A 24355-nucleotide genomic window follows, 5' to 3' on the forward strand; every position below is an offset into this window, starting at 1 on the left:
TCAATCACACAGTTGGAGAAAAGGGGTGGGGTGGGGACAGGACCCCGACTCCAGACCTTTATCCTCAGACTTCCTTTGCGCCCCCTCACTGCTGTGCTGTATCTCCATCTTTCTTCCATTCTTGAGGGCAAGATGCAGAGCTAATGGTGATTTAACCGCCCAGATGGTGCCTAGCACAGTGCCGATATCCAGTAAGCACAAAATAAATACCTCGCCCATTTCTGGCTTAGTTTTCCAATAGCACAGTGCCTTGCCGCACCCTGAGAGCAAAGTCACGTGGATCATTTGGTGCCTGCCACACAGGGGGTGGAGTTTCCCGTTTCCCAGAGAGACCCACGCACGGCACCAGGTGCCCAGGAGGTGCTCGGCAAGGGTTAACAGCACCCACCTCCCGCAGGGCTCCCTTCGGAGCTCCTCCAGGCTTCCTCCAGGCCGCCAGCCACACAGAACCCCTCCCACCGGGCCATCACTCGGACTTTGGGGGGCCTTTGTGCTATAATAAAGACGGTATTACTGAGTCGCAAAACCTCCCTCCTTTCCAAGCTTCCTTGCTGCCAGGGTTCCTGCTAAAGGTGAAGCCCTGTCATTCAAGGCCAGAGAAAAGGCTGAATCAGGATGCTGAACTCTTTTGACTTAGTGTCACCATCTCCCGCTCTCCCCAGTCACAGTGGTGTGAGAAGTGCCCACAAGGCCACGGTGGCCTCCCTGTCCTCCGGGTCGGGGGGCCCAGGCCAGGGGATCTCCTGAGCGAGCACCCGGGCGCTCTGCATGCATCTCATGAACGCTCTAGTTTCCTCTCTGAATGCAGACATCGCCCGGCCGCTGGGAGAGTCCTGCCACCAAGGCCGCTCTCTGCTGCCTCAGGCTGCAACAAAGGCCACTTGAGGGCCGGGAGACAGGGCTGCCCAGTTCCCTTCCTGGGCCCGTTCTCTGCTCTTTCACACTCCTCTCCCTTTATTTCCCCTGCCCCCTTCACTCCTGCTTTATGCCTCATTGAGCCCATTAGACACTTTATAGGGTGCCCCTGAAGAATATGTTTCTGTGTGGGGCTCCTGGTGGCTTTTCCTGCTGGCGCTCCAGCTCACCTTGGTGGCGGTGGGGGTGGGGAGGAGCCTCCCACAGCCCCCGCAGCAGGTGTCCTCTCTTGCAAACCACCGCCCCTGCCCATCAGCCAAGGGCTATTCCCAGGGCCTCCCTGACTCCTAGGTACTCGGACAACACCCCACCTCCATGATCCTACAACTTAAGCCCCAGGCACCTTTATCTTCTCATCTGTGGAATGGGGATACTCACTGCACCTTTCTCAGGGGATTGCTGTGAGCACTGAATGGGTTAAGGCCTTGGAACTGGGCCTGGATGCAAGCAGGCGCCACTCGGGCATTGGCTTTGCCATGACCGTCCTCCAGACGACATGGTCTGCTTAAGAGTCCTGTGCCACCTCCAATTCCCCTACTTGTTGGTGAATGAAGGGAGGGAAAGAAAAATAAAAGCAATTCAAGGCTCTTTGCAGCTGTTTCTGTGAGTGTGTCTGTCTGTCTGTGTGTGTGGGGTTTATTTTTTTCATTGCCTTGGTGTTCTGGAGCTTTGAAAAGAATAAAAACAGAGGCCTAAAGCAGTGAAAAGGCATGATTCTTCTTAAAATCCCAGCTAATCCTGCAGCTTCCTTTAAAGTGGCAATAGGAGGAGGCGGGGAAGGGACCAGAATTGTTTCTGCAGTGCTCTCCCCTCCCAGCCACTGCTCTTGGAGACCAGGAAACGAGGGGGAAAAATCCATAAATCATCCACCCAGAGGAGGACAGAAGGAGGAACCGGGCAGTGGGGAGAGCAAGGAATGGGAGCCAGCTGGGAGGAGGTGTGGGGCAGTGACAGGGGACACTCTGACTGTCTGGTGGGTGGGGACAGCTGTCTGCAGAGGGCAGAGAGTCCAGGCCAGAGGCTGGGCCAGTTAACTCTGCTCAAAAGGCAAAGGACAGCAAGGTCTCAAAACTCTCTATGGCATCAGGCCCTGCAGAGCAAGGGCACCACCCTCAAGGGTGTCTCTGGTCTCATCTTTCTTCATTCTACAGCCACTTCCCCCCTGGTCCCCGGCTAACAGGGCTGCCCACTGTCCCTCTACCCCCACCAGTCCGTTTGTGACAAGTAGCCACAGCCAGCTTGAAAGGGTGAGAATCAGCCTGTGCGGCCCCTGCTGACACACTTTTCATGGTTCTCCACTGCACTGGAATAAACGCCCCAGCAAGGCCTGACCCTGCCATTTCCTCTTTACCGCACGCCCCTTACTCTCTCTCCATCGTCGACTCTGTGTCACCTCTTCAGGCCTTCCCACTGGAGACGTCACACATGTGCGCGCCGGCCCTCCATCTCATCCTCCCCATTGTAGACAGAGCGTTCCTGACCTCTTGAGGAGGTCACCTGCCCTCATACTGCTTTCTCACCACCCCATTCTTCCCCCACGCACCATATTTCTTTATTTTCTGCCTCCCTCATTGGACTTTGAGCCCCCATGATCCAGTTCACTCACCACTGAAAAGAAACCCCAGGCTAGTTTCTGGCATACAGTAGGCACACAAGAAACACTGACTGGAAGAATGAAAGGACGAATGAGGAGGTGAGCAACAGCCCTAGCGTTTGTATACAAGAGATATCCCATGGGTGGCTGAAAGGCTGGGGTGAGATACACACACACACACACACACACACACACGTATGTATATACCATATTAAGTATATAAAAATAGATGTATAGTCTGGTCTCAAACTCCTGGGCTCAAGCAATCCTCTCGCCTTGGCCTCCCAAAGTGCTGGGATTACAGGCATGAGCCACCACTCTCAGCAAGATTTTGATTTTAGGGATCCTTCAGAAGAGCTCTCCCCCCAAAACCATCATGCTGCTTTTCGGGTTCAGAGGGCTGAACCAAGAAGCTGCACTATTGTGAACTTAGGAGTGTATGATGGCAATTTACATACTGGCTTCTTATTCAGTGGGAAACAGTTTGTGTCAATGAGTTTAATAGATTAGACTATTGGTCCACAAGCTCTTTCTATAAAGGGCCAGCTCATGAATAAACTAGGCTTTGTGGGCCACATGGTCTCTGTCACAATTACTCAACTCTGCCTTTGCCACAGCACAAAAGCAGTCATAGATAATACATAAATTAATGGATGTGGCTGTGTTCCAATAAAACTTTATTTACAAAAACAGGCAGCAGGCCAAATTTGGCCCTAAAGCCAACCCCTACATTCAATTGAGGCCTAGCAAAACCACAAGAGAAGGACATATAATAAAAAAGGTTTTGTTTTCTGGCTTCAACAAATATGCATAAAGACGCTAGGAAAATATCACAAAACCATAGCATTGCAGCAACAAGCTATAGTATGATAAAAGAGAACAGAAATTTGAATTTATGCAAAATTACTGTTTCATGGGTTAGTGTTTCAAAGCATTTCAGTTGTATTGTGTTGCATGTCAGCAATATCTGTATAAATGGAAATTCTAAGAACAGTTTTTCCTCTGGAGGTACTAGGGAGCTTCTGAAAGCTCAGTGTTTGCTGAATGTGTGGGTGGGTAGATGGCAGGACAACGAAAATGGAAAAGTCAGGATGTTTTGGGTGTTTTGCTTTGTTTTCACAGAAATAGACTTGGTCAATAACTGGATAAGGGGTGTCCAAAATGACTTAGGGGTTTCATGCCTATGAGGCCAGGAGAAGGAGCTGGCGGCAGGGATGGGCAAGATGGTTTTGGCTGATGCATAAAACAAGGACTTAGGAAATTCACAAAGCTGTCTCGGTATCCTGGTCACTTGATTTTAATTATCCTCATTCCAAATATCCAGAGGGAAATCGTTTCTCATCTGGAAGTTACAGACAGTCTGAGGTTTCTTCCTGAAGAAAACAAGTGTTTTAAAGTCCTGTGCTTTCTCAGGACTTAATATACAATTTTTTTAGTCATGGGAGATTTCTGGAATTTCCAATAGTGCCTAGAGAGAAGGAGAACTATGCAGAACTAGAACTGCAGCTATTTTACTGAGGAAGGGAAATACACTGCTTAATGAGCACCTACCGTGTGCTCAGAACCATGATCAATGTGGTTGTGTTGAACCTGCCCATGAACTCTCAGCTGAAGGTATAGGACATATGAAGACCAGGCCTAGGGAAGGCAGACAGACCCAAGTTTGAATCTAAGCTCTCCTTCCAGGCAGGGGAGCCTTGGGCAGACCTTGCAACCTCTCGGGGCTTTTACTGCCATATTTGGAAAATAGGAGATGGGCTGTAAAACCAAGATGCCTTCCAACTCTGACATACCATGTTCTAATGTTTTGAGTCAATTCTCAGCCGTCAGAGTCCCCGAGTTGTCATACCATTAAATACCAGTATGGATGCTCTGAGTTTCAACCACCTGTTTGTCTGGGCTCTACCCTAGCAGGCTGCATGCTCTGTGGGAACAAGACTGTCCACTGTCCTCTCTGTAGTATCCCCAGCACCTCCCAGGGAGCCCAAGGCACAGATGGGACACAGTCATTCCACAAATGTCCACTAAGCAATAGTTATGTGGCAGATACCCCGTGATCTACTGATGCTGGGACCTAGGAAGTATCTCTCTTGTTCAGAGTAGCTTCTTCTGAGAGTACAGTTGCTCTTCTGATCCCTGGGCGACCCTGAGGGTTGGCCCCTCTGTGATATCAGAAGATTGTGAGGCACGTGATGACAGGACCAAGAGGGTATGGTAAAGAACACACATGGAAGTCATTCCTGTGCACGCGCGGGGGGGGGGGGGGGGGTGCTAGTTCCAATGCTGCTGGGACTCCTCCCAAATCAGCTGGGATCGACTTAATTATGCTCCAATCCCAAATTTCCATATAGAGAACCGCCTTCTCAAAGGCCAGGCCTCTAACAGATGCCTCCCAGAGCAGGAGAAATGCTCAATGAAATGAGTGGAAGTTGAGGGTAGAGTTTTTACCTCAGAGATAGGAGGGGACCAGGAGGTTTCTCTTGAATCGATAAACATTAACTATTAGCATGAATTTCTGCAGAGGCCTGAGTGTGGGAAGCAGGCTGGAGCCCCAAGGTGGAGATGAAGAGGAAACACTGACTCAGTTGCTGCCTGGACGACAACAAGGAGATGGGTTACTTCTTCCTTGAACAGCCTCATGAAGATGGCTCTGGCCAGGGTCCCGCAGACAAGGGGCAGGGGCGATCTCTGCCCATGCAGGAAGTCTCAGGTAACCTGTTCTTTTATTTTTAGCTGTTTTTGTACAGAACCCCAAAATACCTCTGGGTGCTGGGCTTGTCTCCAAAGTGAAGCAAGTCATCAGGAGGAACAAAAGTGCCAGATGCCCCACTAAAAAGTTCACCTGATGATCTGGGGATGTCTGCTTTCTTTATACTGTCAGATGTGACCCATGGAACCTCAGCACGTAGATGTCAGCATTCCCCTTTAAAGCACCGTGTAGACAGAGCCGCAGCACTTCCCACGTGCTAGGGTGTATCGTTGATAACTTCCGCATAACCAGCCTCTGAGAAAATCATCATTGTCCCCACATCACAGACAGCAGGCATGACAGTACACCCATCCACAACACCAGCTGTGTGGTCACTCACACTTGGAGTTAATCCCAGCCTTCTGCTTCCTGCTGGAAGGTCCTCGAGCAGGTTATTTGATCCTGCCAAGCCTCAGTTTTCTCGTCTGTAAAATGGAGATAGTAACAGCCCCCATCTCAAGGGGCTCTCCAAGGCCTGAATGCAACAGGCGTGTGGAGCACTCAGTCAGTATTGACCGTCACTACTGATAATTATTATTACTACTGCTGTCACTACCACCTCTCCCGGGGATGAGAAAACGGGGCCCAGGGAGGATGTGTGAAAGGACATCACCTGAGATACCACAGGTGTTCTACATCCTCATCAAGGGTCCAAGGAAAGGCAAGGAGGAAGCAGGTCTGGGCACAGAGCCACCACATGACCACAGCCAGGCTGCCCACCCTCTCTTAGCATCAGGTTCTCCATTGATAAAACAGGGGCGGTAGCTACCCCCACTGTGAGGATCTGACGCGCCAGCAAAGGTCCACGTAACTGGAAGGCAACGGATAAGCACTTACTCCCTTTCCTTCCCCATAAGCCTCTTCCTAAATCTCTAAGATCACAGCTGTCTGCCTTCCTTGAAACCAGTTCTTGCAGAGAATGCTCTGCCACTAGGGATCTGTCACCCAGTCAGCCGCAAGGGTCCCACTGTGGGAGTTTCCTCCTGAGGGCTGAAGGGAACCAAACTGCCGTAGTCCATGTGCTGGGCCCAAGAGCTCAAGGCCACACATGGACCTGGATGGCCCAAGCACACACATGCACAAAACCTCACACGAGCAGCCCTCCCTGCAGCCACACATGATCACTACCCCACTCAGGCCTCTGAGTCAATTCCCAAGAGGTGGCAACCGTAATGGAAGTAATAATAATACCAACCACGACACCACCTCTCTTCTCTGCATGGTTCACGAAGCACAGATACCCATCAGATAATGCTAGGTATATAAGAGAGAGACAAAATGACTTTCTTTTTTTTTTTTTTTTTTTTGAGTCAGGGTCTCACTCTGAAACCCAGGCTGGAGTGTGGTGGTATGAGCATGATGATCATGGCTCACTGCAGCCTTGACGTCCTGGGCTTAGGTGATTCTTCCACCTCAGCATCCTAAGTAGCTGGGACTACAGGTGTGTGCCACCATACCCAGCTAACTTTTTTTTTCTTAAATAGAGATGAGGTCTCGCTATGCTGCCCGTGCTGGTCTCGAACTCCTGGGCTTAAGCAATCCACCCACTTCAGCCTCCCAAAGTCAAAACTACTTCTTGAATGAATGGTTTTATCTTCAAAACAAGACTTTTAAAGATCCCCACTTATGCAGCATTTATAATTAGTTACAGTTAGGATGGTCTGTCAAGCACTGGCAGTCCATCCTTACATTTTTTCCTCACAACTGCCACACACGGCAAGCTCACTTAACAATCACGTTTCACAGAGGAGGAAATCGAGGCTCAGAGAAGTCGAGTGATGTGCCCAGGGTCACGGCTAGAGAGTGACAGACCTGGGGTGTGAATCCTGGTTCTTAGCCCCTCTGGTCATTCTCCTCCTCGTTAGCCAGAAGAGACAGTGAGGAGGGGACAGGGAACCGTGTGCGTGCCATTTCAAGATGTCGATCAAGAATGCAACAATCTCATATTCAGAAAGAGAAAAGTCCTATTGTCTTTAAGATACAGCCTGGAGAAAGTTAAGATCAGCACAGCCCCCTTGGCTAAAGGGACCTGAGTCTCTACTCCTTTATTAAGACAACTCAGCGCCCTTACGGCCCATAGCACAGTGCTCCTTAATTTCTCTTCTGTGCTCTCCTTACTTCTCTCCTGCAGATGTGCCCACTGCAAACATTCTAGCATCTTCTTCTCCATCTTGCCACCACTGTGGGAGCTAAGGGGACTATCTTTTGCGAGAGGGTCTGATGTTGCCAAGTTCCTGTTTCCTGTTTATCTCCAGACTCTGCCCCAGTCAAGAACTGAGAACAGAATTTAAAAAAACTGCCTACAAGAGGCAGGCAGGCAGGCAAGGAGTGATGTGACCAGGGTGACCCAGGCATAAGAAATGCTTTGTTTTCCTCTTTTTCATGAGAGAGAGAGAGAGAGAGAAAACAACAACAACAAAACAAGAAAACCACAGGCACTGACACTCAGCCACAGGTCCAGGGGCGATAGGGAATGGTGAAGACTGTAGGTAACCAGAGACCCTCTCCTGGGAAGGAGGTGGCTGCTGCTCAGTTCCACCACGTGCAAGTCCAGGTTGCCAAATCTTACTGTCCAAGGGATGCCAAGGTCAGATTTCTTTTTTGCACATGATATCTCCTGATTTCTACACTGTGGTACTCCCCACTTTTAAAGGCAAACACATAAGTGGGCTGGACTCAGCCACGAGCCACATGTCTATAACCTTGTGGCACAGAGTCTGAGCTCACTCGCCAGGAGTCTCTGTGATCCCCTCTGCTTCCCAGCCTCCCTTGCAGTAGGTGAATCTGGTCAACGGCCTGGGAGTGGAAGAGCCACGTGTAACTCCCAGGCCAAGGGAGTTTCAAGCCAGCCACCCTCTCCCTTTCCTCTTTCCCCTAACTAGGCGGTGACCCTGGAGGCCACAGGTACAGCAAGATTGAAGCGACTGCTATTCCCACCACAGACTCCAGGGGAGGGAGAAACATAGACCTAAGATCTTTGAGTCTGTGAGGGGAGGCAGCCAGCCTCCACTGCCCTCATACATGACAAGAACAAAGAAATCATCGCAGGAATTCAGCATCTATCCGTTTTCAAAGCACTTTAGCCCCCCTTACCTTGTGTGACTCTCAACAAGACAGACAGGGCAAGCCTTTATTATCTCACAGAAGCACAGACTGAGGCTCAAAATGTAGAACTAAGTGGTCCTAAGGTAAGCAGCAAAGAAGTGATGGAGCTGGGTAGAGCTAACTCTGGGCTCCTGAGTGGACTCCAGGTCCAGTGCTCTTTCTACCTCCCATCTTAAATGCTGGCCTTTACAGCATAAATCCCCATTGCTCTCTGGGTTCCCTTTGAGCTTGTGCAAGTACAATGCATGCCCTCTCCTGTGCACGGCAAGTTGCTTGATGATCGATCTCTTACCTTTCCTGTAGACTTGGTCCCCTTCCAGATACAGAAGTAACAGATGGTCCAGGCTGCCAGGAGACACAAGGCCAGCTCCCAGCGGAGGCTCCCAATGTGCTCGATCCCATCGGAGATGGCCAGGACCCGGCGCCTACAGAAGGGTGGGGAGAGAGTCACTGGGGCTGGGACAGCCCACTGCGGCCCACCTTCAGCAAAGCTTGTCTGATGACTCATTCACTCACCCCCACCAACGGCCAAGTGTCTCCTCTGAGCCAAATCCTGGGACTCTGAGAGCAATAACACCCAGACCTCTGCCTGCATAAATTCACTCTCTCGGGGGAAAGACAAGTCAGCCAGCAGACGAGGGATAACAGTGCAGGAAGGGCTGAGACAGAGGATGCACCTAGCCCTACCTCCTGGGATTCCAGGAGGCCACACTGGCACCCGTAATCCCCATCTGTCCCTCCCTGTGGGAGACTATACATCTCTGCCTGCTGAACTCAGGGGGGTGGGGGACAAAGGACCCGATTTAGTTGTTGTTTGACCAACAATGGCATGTAGCTTCAGATGAAAGTTTCCAGAGTCAGGTGGCGTACTTCTCCATTTTCTCTTCTCCCTATCTCTGCTGTCATTAGGAAAGCATGTGTCAAGACAGAGCCATGAGAAGTCCGAGTTCCTGAGGACTACGTGAGCCCTTCTGCCACCCTGTGTCAGAGAAATATATTTTTGTTACTTTAAGCTACTGAGATCTTTGGGGGACATTGTTTGTTACTGCGGCATAACCCAATCTATCCTGACTGTTACTGGGGGTGAGGGAGAGCTTTGTGCAAGAAAGGATATGTGAACCAAATTTTGACGGATTAGTAGAATTTAGCCAGAAGAAGGGAGTGAAGATTGTTTCAGGTGGAGGGAACAGCATGGGCAAATATAGAGCAGAACATGGTATGCTTTGGGAACAGCAAGCCGGGGCACAAGGATCAGAAGGAAACATCAGGAAAGGGAAACAGAGGAGGCATCATAGGGAGGCTTGATTATCACGCCAAATTGTAAGGGCGTCCCAGGGGCCCAGGCCACAGGAAGGAGAGGGCCCAGGTGTGCTGAGCTAATGCCTCCAGCCTCGGCCTTCCCTCAGAACCCACCAATTCTTTAGCGTTGACACAGGCCTGACTCCCAGAGCCCATGCTTGGGGCTTGTGTTTCTTTAAAGTCAAACTCACCATGTTCCATATTGTGCAGCACCACGGCACCAATACAAATCCCCTCCAAACTTGCTCCACGAAGCCCATTCCAGCTGCCAAACCACCCCCAACCAGACCATGCCAGTTGCCTCAGAGCTGTGGTAACATCCTTTGAGAAAGGAGCTCCCATCCCACCAAGCATGAAAGCCACCCTCAGTGTCTGTCTCCCTGGGAATCCAGTCAGGGTCTGATTCTGCATTTGTTACTCAATGACTCCAATTAGCACTAGCCTACAGGTTCCTTCCAAGCCCAGTCTCAGTCGGAGAAATCAGGGAGGCCCCCAAACAAAATCAGACTGTGTGCGGCTGTGGATTTACTCCAAAGGACACCAGCTCTCAAACCCATAGCCAGGAGAAGTGGGAACAATCTTCTTAGACACACATTTACTGAGCACCTAGTGGGAACATTTTTTTTTTTTTTTGAATTAGAGTCTCACTCCGTTGCCCAGGCTGGAGTATAGTGGCACACTGACGGCTACTCCAGTGTCAACCTGCTGGGCTCTAGCTATCCTTCCACCTCAGCCTTCCAAGTAACCAGAACTACAGGCACATACTACTGCGCCTGGCTAATTTTTTATTTATTGTAGAGATGAGGTTTCGCCAAGTTGCCCGGGTTGGTTTCGAACTAGTGGGCTCAGGCAATCCACTCGCCGCAGCCTCCCAAAGTTCAGGGATTACAGGCTGAGCCACTGAGCCCGGCCGGGAACACCTTCTTAAACACACATTTACTGAGCACCTACTATGCACCAGGCATATTATATCCTAGGACAGAAAGGTACGCATCATATGGCCCTTGCTCTCTACTAGGATAAGTTGGACCAAAAAAAGTTCAAGTTATTTGAGAAGGAAAGAAGGCAGCTGTCATGATAGCAACTGCTTCTTTATCTGTTTCTTATGTCTTTGCAGTCTCTGGCTTTGATACATTTTAAAACTACAGGCTTTATTGAATGAGACCTTTACAAGAATCTAGTAGTAGTAGTAGTAGTAGTAGTAGTAGTAGTAGTAGTAGTATTTGAGTTGGAGTCTCACTCTGTCATCCAGGCTGGAGTGTGCAGGCACACTCATGGCCACCATAGCCTTGACCTGTTGGACTCAGGTGATCCTTCTGCCCTAGCCTTCCAAGTAGCTGGAACCACAGGCACATGCCACCACACCTGGCTAGTATGTATGTACACATGTATTTATTGTAGAGACAAGGTCTCACCAGATTTCCAGGCTGGTTTTGAACCTCTGGGCTCAGGCAATCTTCTCTCCTCTGCCTTCCAAATTGCGGATTATAGGCATGAGCCACCATGCCTGGTCAGAATCTATTATTATAACTAAGCATGTCCCAGAGTATAGTCCTTGGGCACTTGCCAGAAATACAAACATTTCTGAGCCCCTGACCCCTGAGCCCTAGTCTTTGCAAAGCAGCTTCCAGGGAGCTGCATTTTACCACGTCTCTAAGAAGTTCTTATACACCGTAAGCAATGAGCATCACAGAAGTAGAGTTTCCTGATAATGGAGAAATAACCTACAAATGCTATCTGAATACTTTTTAGCCCCTTTTTTTTGGAGGGGACTTGGGGAGAAAGTCATGGATCCTTTGAGAAGTTACCACAGGCACATGCCACACCTGGCTAGTATGTATGTATGTATGTATTGAATAAATACACACATACTAGCCTGAAGGGATGGATTTTCTCCCCAGAGAAATATACTTGCTCCCAAAATTCTACAGGAATTCCAGGTGTCCATCAACTCTCCTGCCCCCAGATTAAGAAACTTGTGGCTGACATATGCTTACTACCTTACAGCCACCAGAAGGCACCCCCAACACCTCTCAGTCAGTGAACTACAAGGGACAACCTGAAGCTAGGAGGAATCAGGCCAAGGCAGATGGAAACAACCTGGGTGTCTTCCATACCAGCTGAGCATGCCACTGAGAAAACACACACAGTCCCTCATGAGTGGGGTCCACGCGCACACAGACATGCACATGCCTTCTTGTTGATGGAGTTGTTTTCTGAACCAGGAAACAGAATGCTGAGCCCGCACAGAGCCAGAGGGAGGCAGAGGGGCAGGCCCACCAGGCACAAGCTGGCTCAGCTCCCCTCTCCTCCACACTTTGGAAGCTGCAAACTTTTGAGTCATGCAGCCTGCTCCGGCGCCCTCTCGCTTAATTGAACAATCTAATTCCCAGAATGGGAAACAGATTACTAAAAGCCACAGAGGATGAATTGCTCTTTTGTTCCACCAGACACTATTTGAAAACATCCTCAAACTATTGTCCTTAGGTTCTACCAATGCTGACTTTAACTAGGGACAGACTTGTGGCATCCAAAGCAAAGGGGGCTCAGGGGCCAGGTTCTCAGCCTGCAGGACTGCAGAGTTGTTTTGAAACCCACAAGGGCAGCCTTTGAGAGTATGGGGGCTGGGGCACTCAACTCCGGAGACTTGGAGAAGGCACAGCTCTTCCTGGGAAAAAGCTTTCTTAATGACCCTCCCCCACGAAGTGCTGAGACAGAAGAAAGGTCTGAATAAAGAAGAGTTTGCTGCCAACACCCTGGCCAAAAAGGAGCCGGGCACAGACCTCCTGAAATTGTTCAGGGAGCAGGAAATGCTGAGGACTAGACAGGGTTCTTCAGAGGGACACCTTATACGAGTTGTGTTTATCGAGCACCCACTACGTGCCAGGCCCTACGGCAGAACCCTCATGAAGCACCTTTTCCAGGCCATACTAGAATATTTCTGGAGATTTCCATCCAGAGGCTGAAATCTCAGAGCTCAGAGGTAAGCGCATCTCTAACCCTTGGCGCACACCGAGACGGGCTGGGCTCCAACCCCAGCCCTGCTCCTTGCCAGCTGCTCCACCTCGGGGAAGCGACATCACCGCTCTGAGTCTCACCTTCCTCATCTGTAAAATGGGAATAATGATTCCTACCTTTCATGGCTTTTCAAGCAAGAATGCAGCTAACCCTCCCCGTGACCTTGAGGAGGGCACAATTATTGTCACCATTTCAGAGATGGGGAATTGAAGTGCAGAGAGGTTAGGGGACCTGCCCAAACTCATATCATGAGCCAGCGACAGAGCTTGGATCTGAGCCCAGGGAGCCTGGCTGCAGGGCCTCCGCTTTCAGCCTCCATGCTAGCTCCTGCATTCCTCCATAGCCTTCACATCACCCACCACTTTCCCTCCTTCTTTACAAATTAGAGCTACAGTAAATGCACACCCCAGAACTCTGCTACCAGGTAGGATAGCTCTGTGTACCAGGTAAGAGGAGTGTATGGCACAAGGCATTCACACATGTATGAATCTACTCATGTAAGACTTATAAGCGCGCCACTAGCATGCCAGACACCGAGCTAAGCCCGGGGTCCTTAAAGCACTCATGGTCTAACAGGAAAGAGGGACGAGGAAACAGATAGTGGAGGGTGGAGAGGGTGGTGGCAGAGAAGGGCTGGGGAAGTTCCTGAGCACAGCAAGGGACCCCGCAGGGGACCGGGGCCAGTATCAAAGTTGGAGTAGAGGGTGGGACGGAAGTCCTGAAGAGTAGGAGGAGAGCTAGCAAAGAAGAAGGGGGGTGTTTGGGGGCAGAAAGGCCCCCAAGGGCCAAGACCAGGGCACTGCAGGGAATGTTTGGCAAGGTCAGGAAGGGTGGGGTACATCAGGTGAGAGGAGGTGAGGATGAGGCAACATGGGGAACAGATCCAGGCTGTGAGCCCTGCTGAGGGGCTGGGGCTGCCTTCTGAGGAGGGTGGGAGCCCAGGAGGGGCACAAATAGTAAGATCCCCTGAAATGTACGCTTCAGGGAACTCTTTGGCTGCAGTGAGGAGAACGGAGGGCAAGGGTGGCAGGGGGTGGGTACCCGGTGCAGAGAACACTGCCTCGGCCCTGGCAGTATACAGGGAAGGGAACAGTGCTGGGGAGGAACAGGAGGTTTGAGAGCAGCAGAGGCACCGGGCGACTGCCTGGGCAGCGGGCAACAGGGAGGAGTGGGGCCTGGGCTGACCAGGTTCATGGCTTGGACACACAGATGGATGGGGGCATGTCATCAGCTGAGCAGGAACGAAGTGTCCACTGGGGCAGAGGAAGGGGTGGTGGCCGATCATCCTCTTAGACAAGGTGGTTTTGAGGTGCTGGCAGGCAATCCAGCTGACTGTAACGCCCAGAGGCTACAGGGTCTTCAGAAACAAGCTCAGAAGAGACAAGCAGAGAGGAGATTCAGACCGGAGCTGTTGGCCCTCGAGGCATCCTGGGAGAGCCGGAGAAAGGGAAGAGACATCTGTGGCTGAGCCTCTGGAACCTCGGCATCTCAAGGCAGAGAGAGGAAGGTAGACCCCTCGAAGAAGGCAGAGAAGGTATGGGCAGAAAGGCGGGGAGCAACAGGAGGAGGGTACCCCCACAGGCAATGGGGAGGGCGTCTGTAGGGAACACACAGGCTATCTGCAAACGCAGGAGGGCAGCCTGGAGAGAGAGGGCAGTGCTTGTGGGATTTGGGACCAAAGGGTGGGTGAGGCCAGGAGAGATACTGCTCGGTGGACTCAGCAGTGTAGACTGCGTGGGTAGCAGACTGGGTGGGAAACAGACGGGAGGGGAGGCCTGAGCTGGTGGTGAGGGAGAGGCAGCAATGGCTTATGGCGCCACGAAGCTCAGGGGCTGTCTGATCTCCATTTGCTTTGTTTTCGGGTTGATGTGACTGGGATGATACACTGGAAAGAGCCAGGAGGCCAGAAGAGGCTTCAGATACAGAGAGATGGGGGAGAAGAGAGGAGGAAAGGGGCAGAGACCTCGGGACGGTGGCAGGTAGAGTCCACAGGCGGACACGCCCTTTCTGCACAGAGGAGGGAAGGAGCCGGGAAACCAAGAGGTGGATCTCAGAGCAAACTGCATCCTTCCTAATTACGAGTCCTGGAGGAAGGAAGGCACAGGGGCAGCTGGCAGTGGCAAGGACTGCGGCAGAGGCAGATGCCACCTGAGACGATCCCAGTTCACCTTGTTCAGTCCTCACAGCAACATGAGTGCTGCTGTGGCGTTATTATACCCATTTTGTGGATGAGAAAACAGAGGTCCAGGGAGGTAAAACAACATGCCCAAATTGAGATTTAAAACTCAAATCTCTCTCTTTTTGTTTGTTTTTGTTTGTTTGTTTGTGTTTTTAGCAGGATTTACTGAGAGGACAGAAAAGCTCCCACAGTGGGAGGGGACCCGAAGGGGTTGCCCAAATCTCTCTCTCTGATGCTGAGACACCCCACTGCCACACCAGAAAGCGATGAGAGGAAGGCAGGGAACTTCCTGCTCAGGGCTTCCTGACGGTCTAAGGACAGTGGCTGAGATCTCAAATCGGTTCTCTCTCGCAGAGACTGGAGAGAAAGAAACAGCCTCCTACCTGTAGTTGGTGGATCCCCCATTCAAGGGCTGGTCTGACCACGGAGGGGGGTGAGGGGGCCACACAGCAGAACCTTCCCGCTCCAGCTGGGAGGGGCCATATGGGAAAGGCTCATAGCCCAGCCTTGGGGGGGGGGGCCACATCTGCATGCCCCGCACGGAGCCCGCAAACAGATCACCTTTCTTTAACCTGCCATGGAGGAAAGTGCTGCCAGGGCCGCGGAGACCGCCCTAAAAGCTGGCACCAAAGGGCTGAGCTATAAATAGCCTGCCGGTCTCCCAAAGCAACAAACACACAAACAAAAAAAGGCCCATCACCAAAACAAATGCGCTTTCCCTGCTTGCTCTGGGGGAGCGTGGCCACCTTGGGGAGTCTGTTCTCACTTCTCTGGCCACTTCCGTAGTCCCCCCGACTCTCCACACACGAGGGTACTCCTGCAGAGTCCACAGCAGAAGCTCCTGAACCAAGCTGGGGACTCAGAGCGAGGCCCCTCCCCTGCGTGGCACATTCACTCCTGCCAGCACCACAGTGGTGACGGACAAGCAGGCTGTTCCGCCCTCAGGGAGCGTACCATCTAGGGGTGTACAGACATCACCAGGGACCTGCTCACCAGAGCCAAGCATGCCACATGCAAAACTGCATCTAACCTTTCCAGCATCTTCTGAGGTGAGGGCAGCTGTGATTTTCATTTTACAGATGGAGAAACTGTGCCTTAGGAAGATGATGCGTCCAGGAAGGCAGAGGCAGAACCTGAAGCCACATCCGTTCATCTTCAGAGGCAGTGTTCCGAAGTACCCCGACACAGGAAGATGGAGCACTCCTCTATAATTCCGAGTGTCAGTGGAGTCAGGACTCCCAGACTAGGGAGGACAATCAGGGGCCTACACTGGCCTGAGAGGTCTGGAGCTGCCTCTCCAGCTACCTCTGTCCCTGCAAAAATCCTGCTCCTCAGCCACACCCCAGTGCCCAGACACCCTGCACTTCCTTACACTCCAGCACTCAGGCCCACTATTCCATCGGCTGGGAATGTCCTTCCCAATTCTCCCAAGTGATCGATACCCTACTCATCCTTCAAACACCAGCTCAGATCATACAAAGCTCAGGGGGGTTTCCTTGACCCCACCACCTGGAATCCCAGGGCCAGCTCCTCCTGCCATCTACACTAAGTGAGCCTCTCCTTGTTCACCAGGCCCTCCTAGGCTGGAGCTCAGCAAGCCTTTTCTGTAAAGGCCCAGACAGTAAATAGTTCAGGCTTCTTAAGGCATACAGTCTTTGTCCCAACTATTCAACTCTATTCTAGCAGTGTGAAACAGCCACTGGCCATTTGTAAATGAATGGGCGTGGCTTTCTTCCAATAAAACTTTATTTACAAAATACAGGCAGCAGCTGGAATTTGGCCAGTCTTTTGCTGATTCCTGTCCTAGGCTGATGCTTCCCAAAGAACACTAATCCTTCAAGACGCCCTGAGTTCCCGGGTCACACTGGGACCTCATTTGAGAAAACACTGCACACCCTAGACTCCCTTAGACATGCTCAATGCTTATTAGAATACTAAAGTCTCTGAGAAGTCCTGAAATAGAAACATTTGTATAACTTTATCTAACCCAATGTTTCTCAATTTTATTTAGAAAGTGTTCTTCACTGAAATGCAAATTAAAGCCACATTGAGATTCCACTTCACACCCACTAGGATAGCTATAGTCAAAAAGACAATCACAAATGCTGGGGGGGTGGAGAAATAGAACCCTCAGATATTGCTGGTGGGAAGGTAAAATCATTCAGTCACTTAGCAAAATAGTGTGGCACTTTCTTAAAAAGTTAAACACAAACTCCAGCAATTCCACTCCTGGGTATATGCCCAAGAGAATAGAAAACATATGTTCAAACAAAAACTTAGACACATATGTTCATAGAAGCATTATTCACAATAGCCCGAAGCAGAAACACCCCAAATGTCCATGAATGGATAAACAAATGAAATGAATGGATAAACAAAATGTGGTATATCTACACAACAGAACTTTATTTCACTACAAAAAGGAAAGAAGTACTGATTCAGGGATGAACCTTGAAAATGTTGGGCTACACGAAAGAAGCTGATTGCAAAACACTTCAGGTTGTATGATTCCACTTGCATGCAATGCCGAGGCTCGGCAAATCCACAGACACAAGAAGGTTGCCTGGAGGTGGGAACGGAGATAGACTGCGAATGGGCACAAGAGATCTTATCTGGGGACACAGACATCCTAACCCTGTATTGTGATGGTCTTGCACTCAGTGAATCTGTACTTTTCAGGGGTACATGTGATGGCATGTACACGACCCTCAATAAACGTGCTTAAACATTGTTAGGAATGAAGTGCCCTCCCCCCATGCTTCTGCTTGTCTAAGCCATCCTGCCTGACACTGTGCAGAACACACACTTTGGAACAGGCTGCTGGTCACCTCTGTGTATGTTATCTCGTCTTACACCCATTGTTCAGAGGAACTCAGGCTCCACGCAGATAGCTGTCTTGGCCCATGTCCACAAAACCAGACCTGAGTCTGCCCTTGAACCTGCATCCTGAACCCAAGTTCAGTGCCTGCTCTGCCCCTCCACGCTGTAGGGTGAGACCCGGGGCAGGAAGAGGGAGTGAGGAGAGGGAGCCCGGGAACAGGGAAAGGCCCCAACCTTGTGCCTCATGGCGAGAAGCAAACAGAGGTCCTGCAGATCAGGAGTACCGCACACAAGGGAAAAGCAGGAGGCAGAGAGACGGGCTGCCTGACCCTGGGGGACCCACCACAGAATAACAGCCCATTCTCACTTGCCGAACACAGACCCCACGTGGCAGAAAGGGCCTTGCTGCTCCCAAAGCTGGGGTCCTGGGGCCCTCATATCCCTTCCTCCTTCTCCACAGGACCCAGGCAGCCCTAAAGAGCTGCCTAGGCCATGCCTGCCCCTGCAGGCACCCAAGGTCAAGCAACTCTGCATTCAAGAGCAACCATGAGCTCGGGCAGTATCGGCCCGCCTTTGCCCCAGCGCCTGTGAGGCAGCTCATGTTAAGCCTGGCAAAGAACCACTGTTTGCCGCGGATAAATGGTGACCAGGAAAGGCATGGTGCATCGGGAACGGCCCTAGCCAAGGAAGCTTCCGGGGGGAGAAGTGGTCTGCTCTCAGCTCAGGAGACCTCAGGCAGTCACCACTGTTTTCGGAATGTCACCTCCTCCATGTCAGCTCTACGATGAAAGTGAGCGTGGGAGGGGTGTGGGGTGGCAGTGGATGGACCGAGAGGGGCAAACGCTGACCAGCCACGTCACACTGTCCACAGCTCACTTAATAACCACTGCACCTTGAAGTGCTGAGTGGTTATACCTGTTGTACTGACAAAGAAACCGAGGCTCTGCATCACTTGCCCAAGGTCCCCACTAGCAAGTGAAAAGTCAGGCTCCCCCAGCTCTGGGGCTTCTCCCACGCCCGGATGTCTTCTGTCTGCCCCCCTCAGTGGGAAGAGCGCGAAGCCGGTGTGAGTCTGGAGAGTCTTCTGTACTCTCTTGTGCCTTTACTCGAAATAATCTGGTCGAGTCATTCTATTCTTGACCCTGAACTACGCTACTCCTTCATGAATGCCCTGTGCCCCGGCTGGGGGCCATACACCAGAGGCCAACATCAACTAATGTCTCGCCATCACAGCTCACAACAGTCAGGACTGTCCTCATACTAGACATAAGGCTCAGCGTGGTGTTCTTTTCAAAATAAGGCTCAAGTCCTTTCCTAGAGGAACTTCTTGAAACCCAGGGATGTCAGAACTTGACTGGTCACTTTGTTAAGTTTTTGCTAGACACTAAAGTCTTCTGCGAAGCTGTTCCTCGTGTTTCTTCCTCCCTCTCTTCTTTTCTGTTCCCGTCAAATGTACTCTCTATCCCTTCAAGGGCCCAGGTCCAGAGGCCTGCAGAGAGGAGGTACACACCAGCCAGATGCCGGACCTGGGAGAAAGCAGGCAGCCGACTGCACTTCAGACAGGACGGAAGCATAGAATGTGGAGAGATGCAGGCGGGGATCAGAGAGGCCAGATCTAAGGCCGTCTCGGGGCTGGCCCACAGGACAAGTCTCTTGGCCTCTCACAGCCTCAGAATCCTCTGTGTGAGATGGGGGCCCAGAGGGCGATACTGCATCATTTCTCCCCCAGGTGGGTGGATTAAGTTAAATAATAGGCTTAGAGGGCCATGTGCATGGCCAGGGTACACAAGAGGTGCTTAGCAACTAGATGTGACTTCCCTTCCCCTACTGTACCCATCAGCACATAAAAGGAACTTCAGATAAAATCCCTCCAGTTCAGTAAATTGCTGATCCCACTGTAGACTGTAAGATCTCCAATGTAAAAATAGAAATACCATCCTGGACAATTTTCTATACAAAAGCATTGAGCCTGGTGATCAAGAACACATAATAATAATAGATCACAGCTGGGCACAGCGGCTCACACCTGTAATCCCAGCACTTTGGGAGGCAGAGGGAAGAGGGTTGCCTAAGCCCAGGGGTTCAAGATCAGCCTAGCAACTTGGCGAGACCTCATCTCTACAGTAAATCAAACAGTTAGCCCGGCATGGTGGTATGCGCCTGTGGTTCTGGCTACCTGGAAAGCTGAGGTGGAAGGATTTCTTGAGCCCAGTAGGTCAAGGATACAGCAGCCATAAGCATGCCACTGCCTTCCAGCCCGTGCGACAGAATGAGACAGAGACTCAAATAATAATAGTTATAGTGGTTCACAACTACAGTACTTATTAAGCCCAGTTACTATGGCCCCGCAGCACTACAATAACAATTACATTTTGCAGACAAAGAAAGTGAGTTGCAGAGAGATTTAAGTAATGAACCCAAGGCTAATAAGCAGAAGCAACAGGATTCAAATTTTTGCTGTCTGGCCCCAAAGCCCAGGCATCTGGGTCCCCACACCACACTCCACCACAGACTTTTAAAATCGCATTTCTACAACCGAACATCCAAGCAGGGCCTGGGCCCTCTGCTAGAGGGCTCTCAGCGTAGTGCTCAGGCTGCATCATCATCAGAAGCATTATCTGGTCCTTCTTGGTCGGTGGCTCTGGGCAAGGGGCTCCCCTGGCATTGACGACTTAGGCAGACAGATTCCCGTGGGGCCAAGAGAGAGGTCTTGGGTTCTCTCTCGGGCTTTTGCTCTTCAACTTCATTGGCAGTGGAGAAGTGCTTCGTGGTGCCTGGTGGTTGGGAGGCCTGGCTCAAGTTTCAGGGACAGCACCAGGGTGGGCCTGCTGGGGACAAGGGAACAGCAGACTCTGGCAAGAACCCCTCCCTACTTCAGCAGCTTGGAAACTCAAACGATATTGTGTCTTCTTTTACTGAAACCTACTTTCTACATATTTTCTACCAAAAAAAAAAAAAATACATAGATCACCTTTGCAATAAAGAAATCACATGCCTGCTGAAGAACCTACTTCTAAGAAAGGGAGCCAATGTAAAATTAAATTTCCGGCCCTGGGAATGTGTATGCTTCAGGGGACAGGGCAGAAAGATAGTAAGAACAGTACTACTGACAGTACAGGGAAATGCTGGCAGGAAGAGTCTGAACTGTTAGCAGCGCTCTCTCTCAGGGAGTGGGTTTGGGGGAAATACACTGAAAAGTTACATAGAATCTGGCATACAAGCGTATCTCATGTATATATCGGCTGTGTTTTAATCACTATAACAATATTGAAAATTTTTTAAACCCATCAAATATTCAACAATTAGAACGAAAAGGTCACAACAACCCATCGGGGCACAAAGCACACTGATGTGGGTTCACATCGGAGGATCTCCTGAGAGCTGAAGGAAGCTCTGGTCCACACCCCCACGGGACCAACTCTCTATTCCCCTAACTGTAACCAGAGTTGCCAGCATCCCCCTAGTGGGTAAGAGAGAGCAGAACGACCCTCTCTGAGAGGAGTTCCTCGGTCTGAGGGCTGCTGGGGCGCTGAAAGCTGGGAGATGGCTTGGGGTTCCAGGCATATGAGCTGGGGCCATCCGTCATCATCTCCCGCCTCACAGGGTTGGTTTAAGAAATGAAACGAACTAATGTTAACAAAAATGATTTGATAAATACACAAATAAATGCATAAAGATTAGCAAGGTGAAACCAGGGTTGTAAATAGGACTTGTCACACCAACAGGCAGGAGGGATTGTTATAATTATTCAGTAATCCTGTGGCTCCTACTTTTTTATTTTGAAATGATCAGGTTCCTAGTTTTAATTTTTTAAAATTCAAATACTATGAAAGAGTACAGAGCAAAAAGTAAAACTCTTTTTATCCCCTTCCTTGCCCCCAAAGTCCCATTCCTGGGTGACCTGTAGTTTCTTCTGTGTCCTTCCAGACCTGTTTTATGGATATCAGAGTGTACACAGTATGTCTATTTCTATGCATATGGCAATAGACAGCACTCTATAGCTCACATTTTTCACTTACTTTTATCTTAAGATCTTTTCCATATCAACACATGTTCTGCCTCATGCTTTTTTAGCTGCTGTTGCATAATTTATCTAATTGGTATCATGTTTAAGAACATTTTACATGCATCCTTTTTCTCTTTAACTGCCACAAGTAGTGCTCAGGCTGTACGTAACTAGTGTGGTTCACCACAGAATGAACCTTCAGAAGTGAGATCTGGGGAACAGAGCACATGTGCAGCCTCAGTGCTGCAGGCCACTGCTAAACTGGTTTCTGCTGTCAACTTAAAAATAAATAAATAAAAGTCCTGAGAGTTCAGGAAGACCCAGAGCCTTCCGTCTGCTTGTTTCAGGACAAGCCCAAGGAAGTGTGAGGCTAGGAGACCTCTCACAGCAAGTGGTCGGCTACGAAAACACTGATACATCGGGACCTTATCTTACTCACCTCAGTGTGTGGATGGCCAAGCAGGGTGATCCACCTCCTCCCGAGACTGCTTCTGCCCTCTTCCCCAATAGCAGAGGGTACTGTGGCCACCCAACCTCCCTCTGCCCAGGCAGGAGCCTCAGCTTCTGGCACCCGAACCACAGCCAGCACCTCCACCCAGCAGCTTGGGGGCCTACCTGATCCCAAGACAATCATGTCTCCATGGAATACCCTCTGAAGAATCCCACAGGATCAGTTCAGACCCTTCAGATGGGCACCATGGTTCCTTATGCTTGGCTCCAGTCTCTCTGGCTACCCAGCCTTGAACTGTGTGAGTCATCGCCCACTCCTCCTTTGGCCTCAGAGCTCATCTTGACATCCCCACAGCTTGCTCCCTCACTTCTCTCAGGTCCTTGTCAAATGTTATCTCCTTAGAGAAGCTCTCCCTGACCCCTGGACACTCCCTGTCCTTCTACCCTGCTGGCTTTTTCTCCCAGAAACTGATCTTGACTTCAGGTAATACTTTCTGCTCATTTGGTTGGTTGGTTGTGCAACCAGCTCCACCAGGGTGAGTCTTTGTTCATATGCATCCCAGAACCCACGTGATATTTGTCACACACTAGGTACTCAAAGACTTGCAAGTGTACAGGTGCTGTGCGCCCTGCCTGCCTCCCCACCATTTACAGGTTCCAGCTGCACTAGCAGTGCTCATAAAACCTACAAGCTCAGAGCAGGTCTCTGTGCTCCTGCCTGTGCTATTCTCTCCACTTATTATGCCATTCGCTCACTGCATGGTCAACCACATCAACTTCTACTCATCCTTTAAAACTCAGCTTAAGTATCACCAACTCCACAAAGCCTTCCTCAAAGCCCAGGCATCCAGGTTTCCTCATTCTGGCTCTGTGCAAGCATCCTACAGATATATCTGTTGCCTCGTCATTCAAAAACTCTTCCCCTGCCCCACTTCTCAGCTTCTCCCATGAACTGTGTGCTTCTTCAGGGACAGCCAGTGTGGATGGCCAAGCAGGGTGATCCGCCTCCTCCCGAGACTGCTTCTGTCCTCTTCCCCAATAGCAGAGGGTACTGTGGCCACCCAACCTCCCTCTGCCCAGGCAGGAGCCTCAGCTTCTGGCACCCGAACCACAGCCAGCAACTCCACCCAGCAGCTTGGGGGCCTACCTTCTTCTCTATGGCTACTGACAAGATGTCTGGCATCCAGCAGGTACCAAATAAAGTGTCAAAGAAGCAATCAAGTGAAGAAAAACAAGGCCTTGTCGATGAGCCTTCTCTAAAGGATGCTGGAAAGAATCCACATGGATTTTCAAATATCTGGACCAAGTCTTCTGTAAACATAGCTACTGGGTACTGAGCACTCAGTGTGTGCTGGGTGCCATCAGCATCATCTCATCCAATGCTCTCGACAACACTAAGAGGTGGTACTCTTGCCACCCACCATTCCATTCTCAGAGGTGCACACGGAGGCTCTGTAAGATGTCCAGGGTCACACGCTCGGCAGGCAGAGGAAGGGATGACTTAAACTGGGCTCCAGAACTTGCCTGCTAAAATCTGCACTTTAGTGGCATGTGGGATGATATGTTGGGGGTAGAGCAGGGGGCAAGTAATCCAAACTAGCAGAATTGGATGGTGCCACACACAGCTCAGTGTGACTTAGGAAAGGGCCTGGGGCACTTCTAAGCCAGAAGCAGGAAGCACAAAGGTTACTCCAGGCAAGCAGGGCGGTTCCATGCAGGCCTCGGGTGGCTTAGCTCAGCGTGAGCCTGAACCTGCACAGACAGGGCTGGAAGGGATGCTGCCTCAAGCACCTGGAACTGACTCAGGCACCCTGCTTACCACTCATCAAAGCTCTTAGGATGTGTTCCCTCACTTAATCCTCACAGCAGCCCAGAGAGGTTGGTAAGGCAGGGAACTAGGTGAATCTCCATTTCACAGGGGAACCAATCACATAAATTCTATGTATATGCAAACCTTTCCAAAGAGCTCAAGACATGCTGGGCTTAGTACAGGTGAGGTCTCATTTCATTTCACCTTGGTCTTGCAGAGGGCATTATCATCATTTCCAGTTTACAGATGAGGACACTGAACTCCAAAGGGAGTAAGAAACATTTATTCACTCACCTTCCACTCTCGTTTCAAACGATATTTATTGAGCACCTAGAATGTGCTGGCAAGACAATAGTGAACAAAACAGACATAGTTCTTACCAACATGGAGCTTAAATTCTAAGGGAGGAA

The 24355-nt window shown here is 50.5% G+C and overlaps 1 protein-coding gene across 1 annotated transcript in view; it reads right to left on the reverse strand.

The window, feature by feature from the left end:
• The window catches only part of SLC6A11 (solute carrier family 6 member 11), a 118979-nt gene that overhangs the window by 84261 nt on the left and 10363 nt on the right, over window positions 1–24355 (reverse strand). Inside the window, exon 4 of the mRNA XM_021713166.1 lies at window positions 8656–8788. Coding sequence (XP_021568841.1) covers window positions 8656–8788 — 133 coding nt within the window. The remainder of the gene's footprint in view (window positions 1–8655; window positions 8789–24355) is intronic.

Source organism: Carlito syrichta, unplaced genomic scaffold, assembly GCF_000164805.1.
Source record: "Carlito syrichta isolate Samal-C Ts95f unplaced genomic scaffold, Tarsius_syrichta-2.0.1 Scaffold304318, whole genome shotgun sequence".
In the NCBI taxonomy this organism is placed as follows: domain Eukaryota; kingdom Metazoa; phylum Chordata; class Mammalia; order Primates; family Tarsiidae; genus Carlito; species Carlito syrichta.